The following is a 7,755-nucleotide window of genomic DNA, read 5'->3' as shown; positions in this document are numbered from 1 at the left end:
CAATAACTATGGTGGTTGCCGACAACCTCGTGGGAGTGCATAGGATCAATAGCCAAGGACGGATACAGAGTTTATCAAATTTAGAAGGGGTGAGATCTTTATAAGAACGAACTAGAAGATAAGATTTTCAAATTAAGGACGAATATAAGTTTCATATAAAAGTGACGAATAATATGTAAAGTTTCATAGAATATCAAATTTTAGGGGAGATCGAATAGCTGCCTCTTGAGCTCTTGGCTCCATCCTCGTCTGTTGTCTTTGAGAGAGAGCATCGGGGAGGGAGAGAGCACGACAGGGAGAGAGAGACCCTAGCTAGGGGAGTTAGGAGCACCTCCATGCCGGAGCATAGAGCACAATGAGCAACACCTTAGAAGAAATTGGGTGATGCCAACGCATTGTGTGGTTAATTTTTTAAATTAATTTTTGAATTAATTAAAAACAAGTAATCCAGAGACATCACATGAATTAACGAATATATGTGAAAAAGTTATGTATGAATTATATATTAAACACTATCAATAGTGAGTAAAAGGTCAAGAAGTCAAAATCAAGAATGCGAATAAGTACTTACCTAAGTCTCTTAAGAAAATGCATACATAGCATATATATATATCGAGAGACAATTTATAATATGTATAGGTGCATATGAAGGGAACAATATGGTGGAGAAGTTAAGCATAGAAAAAATCTAAAACAAATGAAAAGATGATGTATAAAATGAGACAGCCGCTCCTCTTCATCCCCTCCTCCTTCCTGCATGTTCCCCTTCTTCCTTCTGTGCTTTGTCCACATAACGTAGGCCGAAATCGAAGAAATTTCTTTGTCCTCCTCGGTAGGAAATTGTCCGTTTACTGATTTGAAGTTATCAATTTCACCGATTACTGACTTATGAACGCATTATTTGCAAACAGGCTGTTTGTCCGTGAGCGGTACCCTGTGCATCTTTGGTGCGAAGAACAGTGAAAAGCACGAGTTTTGCAGGACAGATTCGCGAAAGACGTCCTATCTGTCACCGGCTGCCAGAGATTCCCAACTTTCGTCGCTGTCGGGGACCCCTCCAGTTCGCTGTTCTCCACCAGGGTTGGGGTTTAAGAACCCCAGGAAGTTGTTGTTTTGGAGAGGCATCGACAGTGAGGTAATATCTTCTGATCTCTATCTCAATTAATGATTTTTTATTGCAAAACTTGGTGGAATTTCGACGATTGCTGTCTGCATAGCGAGATCTCCTTGGTCATCTGGTGCCCTTGCCCTGTTACTGTAAGGTCGCCTACCTATGTCAATCTCATAGATCTGTTCTTCATCGGAATGAATGAGCCTTGTTTGTTGTCCTTTCTGGAATAGGCCGAAGTTATCAGCTTGTTCTTCCTGATCTGTTAACAGAATGTTTCTATGTTGCTGTGGGTTTGTGGTTCGGACTATCTGTGCTTGTCTTCCTTGTATGGTCAGTTAATTTCACTACTTCTAATGTGGTTGGAAAACTATGCGTTAATGCTATGGTGGTCTTTCAGAATTTTTGGCTTATGGCCGTTGCCATCTTACTGTGCATTCTGTGAGAATTGGAAGATGCATGTTTATTATTATGAGATGACAAATGAATTTGCACGCATTATATTGAATGACAAAAATGAATGTATATAATAACTTTTGTACGTTTATTTAACGTGCTTACTTTACTCTGTCAAATGTGCGAAAGTGTATCCTACTCCTCTGAAAAGTTGCGACATTTTCATGTGGCAAAAGGCCAAGGAAAGTTGAAAAAGTAAAGGAAAAAAAATTTAACCTGAAATTAGCTTGGTATCAGTTCAAATAAAGTTAAAGACAATTCGTGGTCTGAAAAAATAACACGAAGGATGCACAAATTTGTCCATTTTTAATATTGTTATATTCCTATTCCTAAAATTATTGAAGAACAGGGCATTTGCTACAAAAAAAATTCAATCGCCCATTGTTGACCGTCCTTGTGCTGCTGCGACTGGGTCCCACATGAAGGAAATTGCTGCCCATTGTTGTTGGGTAGTAAACCAGGATTGAGCAGAGTTGAGCAACACTCATTTTTCAAACAGGCTCTTAGCGACTTGTTTGGCAACAAAATAATTTTTTTTAACTCTACTTCAATTTAATTTTATTTTTCTTCAATTGAACAATACAATTATTATTATTATTATTTTCAATTTTTTTATCTTAATTATCATTCGATTCAATTTTTAATACTAAATTCTCTCAACTATTTATTACTTTTTCCACAATTCAACAACAAAATCATTACTTTATCTCAATTATTCATTACTTTTTTTCATAATTCAACAACACAATCATTACAATTCTTAAATATAATTACTTATAATTGGAATTGAGTGAAGTTAAACTTCATTCCATTTCTTGTTTCAATGGACACATATCAAGCTAATAAATTTTTGCTTTTTATTATTTTGATTTTTTATATTAATTTATAATCTCATCTAAGGCTTATATATATATATATATATATATATATATATATAATTTATTTACCCAAATATAAAATTTTTATTTTAAGTCGCCACCAATTTTCAGTGAAATACAAGGTTACTCCAGCCTATTGACAATCTTTACTTGGATTGGTCGGGTTCACGAGATGTTTTAAATGAATTTCAAAGGTCACTTAAAATTAATAGGGTTCTCAATGATGAGTTTTCAATTAAATTTGTACTTATAGGTTTGTTGTATTATTACAATATGGTGCATATTTTCAAATGCTATAAAGCACCCCATATATTTTTTACTTTTTATTACTAAATAAAAGAATCCTCATAATTTTACACAAAAAATAAATAATATCATAATATTTGAGTACATTCTAGAATGCTATCATGTTTAAAAAGATATCGGGATCAAATACAATATATTGCAGTAAGAACAAGCTATAATAATAATATATAAAAAAATGATATACTTAATGCAGAGAAATTAGGCAGAATTATATGCTAATAAATATAGTGGCAATTCTATGTGCAATACAAATAGATATGGTATAGTTATATATGCAAAGCATGAATTAATATTTTAATTTTTATAAAATTAATTATATCTATATATTTCATATTTCATATAAACTTTTTTGCATTTTTATACTTTCTTATCATTTTATGTAATAAAATTTCTCATTTTTTCCTCTATGTCTATATGTTTATAAAACTAAGACAATTTTGAATTTAGAGTTTTTTTATCAATTTTAAAATAAGTCACGCGATATTAATTTGTTAATACTTTATCCCTTTTAATATTACTAATATCATTTCTTGTACTTTTATAATATAAAAATATTGTTGACTGAGATCTTCTTTAGAGACCCACGGTATCGCGCAGGCTTCTTTTCTAGTACATATGAAAGTTGTAGTAAAATATTGAGAAAACTATCAAAATGGTCATTGAAAGATTTCAAAACTAACAAATTACTACTTGAAAGATGTTTTGAAACAAAATGATCATTGAAAGACCGGAATCCATAACATTTCGGTATTTCCGTCAAAATTCCGATAGTGTCGTTACGGGAAAATGACATGGATGATTATGTGGCATCTAGTAGCCAATTGGCACCGATTGACAGCGCACATCAGCATGTACGACGTCGTTTATGGCCTGGAGTTTAAAAAGAAAAAAAGAAAGAAAGAAACCTAGGCGAAACGACGCCGTCTTGCTGCCTCTCCCTCCCCCAACCGAACGGCGTCGTTGCTACCTATTTCCTCCCCTCCCCCCATCTGCAATCAAAATTAGGGCAACCTGACGAACCTCTATCGAACCCGACGTCCTTCCTATCTCCTCCCCCCACCGGTGTCGTCGCCCCAAAGGTCGTGGACACACGAACTCGTTAAGCTTGAGTTTGACTCCGCCAGCAACTCTGTACCGAGTCTCCATCTCCGACGGTCTCAACGAGGTGGATTTAATCGCAGGAGCTAATTGAGCTAATTGGTAAGTATGGGAAGTGTCTCTCAACTATAGATTGTCCGATTGAAGTCCTATTTGCTAGCCCTAAGTCCGATTTGTGGTTTCCTACAGCCCTAGCTGAAGATCATCTGTTGCCCATTGCAATCCAGATGAGTTCATCTGCAGTCTCTTCAGCCGAATCAGCGCTCTCGAGGTTAGTCGATTTTCACTTGATTTGGTGACGAATGGTATGTTGAACTGGTTGGTGTTGCTCGAAGTTGTGGTCTCCTATTGCATTGTTGTCTGTTGCTTGTACTGTTTGTCTGCTCGAAGTTAATAGCTTGCCATAATTTTGATAATTTTGATTGCAGTAACATTTCAATGGGAGATGGAGGTGATGATGAGAAGAGGGAATGAGTAGAGGAGTTAAGGGTGTAGAAGAAAGTCGAACAAGCTATCACCTTCAAGATGAGTTTGCATTCCCATCGCTCGCACTTCAAGCAAACAGACAGTCAAAGCAAGAGATAGGAAGGACGACGCCGGGGGGGCCACGTCAGGTTCGATGGGGGGAGGAGATAGGAAGGACATCGTTTCACCCAGGTTTCTTTCTTTCTTTTGTTTTTTTTAAAACTTTAGGCCATAAACGACGTCGTACGTGCTGATGTGCACTGTCAATCGGCGCCGTTTGGCTACTAGATGCCACACAAGCATCCATGTCATTTTCCCGTAACGGCACTAACGGAATTTTGACGGAAATACCAAAATGTTATGGATTCTAGTCTTTCAATGATCATATTCTTTCAAAATATCTTTCAAGTAGTAATTTGTTAGTTTTGAAATCTTTTAATGACCATTTTGATAGTTATCTCTAAAATATTTCAATATCAAATACATTATGCATATTTTAGGTAAATACCATGCGTCCTAGAGTAAATTACCAATGAAAGTAAATTGCATATCTTTTATATAGTATAATTTAGAGTACTTTCACGAAATTATCTCATTCGTGCAACGAATAGCTCCCGCTTAATTGTATTGGACAAACCCTCAGCTCGTGATTGGCCGTCTCTTCAAGTATCCTCATTAATATATACTTGAACTTTTTTTCCTTTTTTTTTTTCAAATTTTCATAATACATTTACATTTTTATTGGATATTTCCATTGTTTAATGAGACTTCTATATATAATATATAATTGCAAAATAAAGAGAGAGAATTAACGACGTCGCTCCAATCTTCCAATTCTCAGTTCCTGACGTCCCACCCTTTACATAACCTCATGATATCAATTGAGCACTTTCATTTATTGCATGGTTTACATCTATTAACTCACCACAGTAATTAAACAACCACATTAATTAAACCATGAAAATTCATAAAAAGAAAAATAATATCAGTTAATTCATAATATGAATTCATTCCATACATAATATAATAATAGAATTATTATTTAGTGATGTATATATAAACTAATATAAAATCTATAGTCAAATAATAATCCCGCACAACATGAGTAAAGTGGCTAGTTATAATCTATTTAGAGACATTAATTAATGAAATTACTTCCAGTGCTTTTTATTTGTTTCCTATTTTGTATTATAAAATAATAAATTCAATAATGCCAACCAAAAATAGAAAAATCCAAACGCTCGTGCAATGCACGGGTTACATGATTAGTAATTAAAAAAATTTCACTTAAATTGTTTGCAAATTATATACATTTTTAAAAAAGTTAAATTTTTGGTAAAACAATTAATTGAACCACATTAACCACTTATGCCAATTGCGTCATACAATTTTTCAATCCTCATTCGAATATTTAAACCATCAAAATCAAAATGAAGTGGGGTAGGAGTGCTAACTTTCTAAACTTTCAAGATGATATTAACACTTACGATTTTTTATGCTAGTTGGCATAGTTTTATCGACGGTAAACCCAAAGGAGACTCGATGGGCATCTATGTTTGTCCTATGTAGCTTGTCATAGCAACTGCAACAACGTTTATTACTTGTATATAAAAAGATAATAATGTCAAATTGATTTAGCCCTCTAAACGTTAATGATTTGTTTGGTTTCATAATAGGATTTTAAAATCCTACTTTAACTTAATTCTACTCACAACAAAACAAAACAAAACAACTTATACAAAATTAAAGCCTATTTATATCACTCTTTTTTCACAACAAAACAAAATAACTCATAAAAAATCAAATGGTGGACTCCATTTATACAATTCTTTTTCAAAATCAAAATCTGATTTTAAAATTCTATTTAATGCAGTATAAAATTTTTCGAATGAATTTTCCCTATTAGTAAGACTGAATTTCAAATTTTATTTAAAAAGAAACATGCGCCGAATTACTAAAATAAATTCATGTCTGGTAGACAAAAACTTCACTATTGGTACACATTAATAATGATGGTAATAACTTCATTTGGCAGAAGGAAAAACACTCCCGAAGGAGACAACCAATGATAATTTTGGAGAACAAAGCAGGAGTCAATGTCTCTATCAGTCAGACTTATCGTCTTCCATGGCCCAATTCCTATTTCCTATATAGCTTCAGAATTAGAGACTCGATGGCAGGCTATGCTCTCCCACAAGGCAGCGATCTATTAATCGATCTTTCATCTCTTCTCAGACCAGATGACGACAGATTCGTCCGGCAAATCATCGGAGGCCACAGATTCCGGTGAACGCCTTCCCTTGGCGGCCGTACCATGGGTGACTCGTGCCATGGCCTGTGTCCTCTTGAAGTTACGGGACAAGGCATGCCGCCGCAACGGCACCATCAACCGCCGCCTCATAAACATCATCGACTTCAAATCCCCTCCCACTCGAAAACCCGACGTCAAGGGCATAAGCTCCTCCGACGTCACTATCGACCCCAGTCGAAAACTCTGGTTCCGCCTCTTTACCCCAACCGCCTCCACCACAGCCAGCAGCAGCTCCCTCCCACTCATCGTGTACTTCCACGGCGGAGGCTTCGCCACCATGAGCGCAGCGTCCCGGCCCTACGACGCCTTCTGCCGGAGACTTGCTAGTGAGCTGTCCGCCATCGTTGCCTCCGTTGAGTACCGTCTCTCGCCGGAGCACCGGTTCCCTTCCCAGTATGAAGACGGGTTCGATGCCCTCAGGTTCGTAGCCGAGAACTCCGCAACGTTGCTGCCCGAGAATGCAGACCTATCCAGGTGCTTCCTCGCCGGAGACAGCGCCGGTGGAAACCTCGCGCACCACGTGGTGGTCAGGGTGGCGCAGTCGAAGCTTGAAGGGGTCAAAATCAGAGGGCTCATCGCCTTCCAGCCTTTCTTCGGCGGAACGGAGCAGACAGAGTCGGAGATCCGTAACAAGAAGGCCCCGCTCCTGAATGTTGCCTTGGCCGACTGGTTTTGGAGGGCCTTCCTGCCCGAGGGGGCCGACCGAGACCATGGGGCTGCCAATGTGAGTGGGCCCAATGCTGTTGATATCTCGGTCCTGGCAGAGTTCCCGGCCACGATGGTGATTGCGGGTGGGATGGACCCCCTGCACGATTGGCAGGTCAAGTACTACGAGTGGCTTAAGAGATCGGGGAAGGAGGCGGAGCTGGTTTATTACCCTAACATGGTCCACGGCTTCTACGGATTCCCCGAACTGCTCGACGCCACTCAGTTACTCTCAAAGGTCAAGGATTTCGTCACTCGAAGGTCTTTGAATCAAATGTCAGAGTAAATAATAAGGCGTTCTTTATCTTTCAATTCCTAATCCCTTGCCTAATGTTTGTTTGGACTTAATTTGAAGTGTTGAAAATTAAGTATTGAAAGCTTAAGATATTAACAGAATAAGTGCTTAATTGATTAAATGAAAAAAATAT

General features: G+C 37.2%; 1 protein-coding gene across 1 annotated transcript; it reads left to right on the top strand.

Annotated features, from left to right (window-relative positions):
* Positions 1–6,365: 6,365 nt before the first annotated feature.
* Positions 6,366–7,755, top strand: LOC116198679 (probable carboxylesterase 18). Its single transcript, XM_031528898.1, has one exon. It carries the CDS (start codon positions 6,552–6,554, stop codon positions 7,611–7,613), a length of 1,062 nt encoding a protein of 353 aa, XP_031384758.1. The 5' UTR covers positions 6,366–6,551; the 3' UTR covers positions 7,614–7,755.

Source organism: Punica granatum, chromosome 3 (genome assembly GCF_007655135.1).
Source record: "Punica granatum isolate Tunisia-2019 chromosome 3, ASM765513v2, whole genome shotgun sequence".
NCBI classification, from domain to species: domain Eukaryota; kingdom Viridiplantae; phylum Streptophyta; class Magnoliopsida; order Myrtales; family Lythraceae; genus Punica; species Punica granatum.
Note: the sequence above shows the minus strand (reverse complement) of the source record. Positions and strands in the feature narration are given on the sequence as shown.

Coding starts and splice junctions, on each gene's coding strand:
- LOC116198679 (XM_031528898.1), top strand. CDS start 6,552: ATGACGACAGATTCGTCCGGCAAATCATCGGAGGCCACAGATTCCGGT.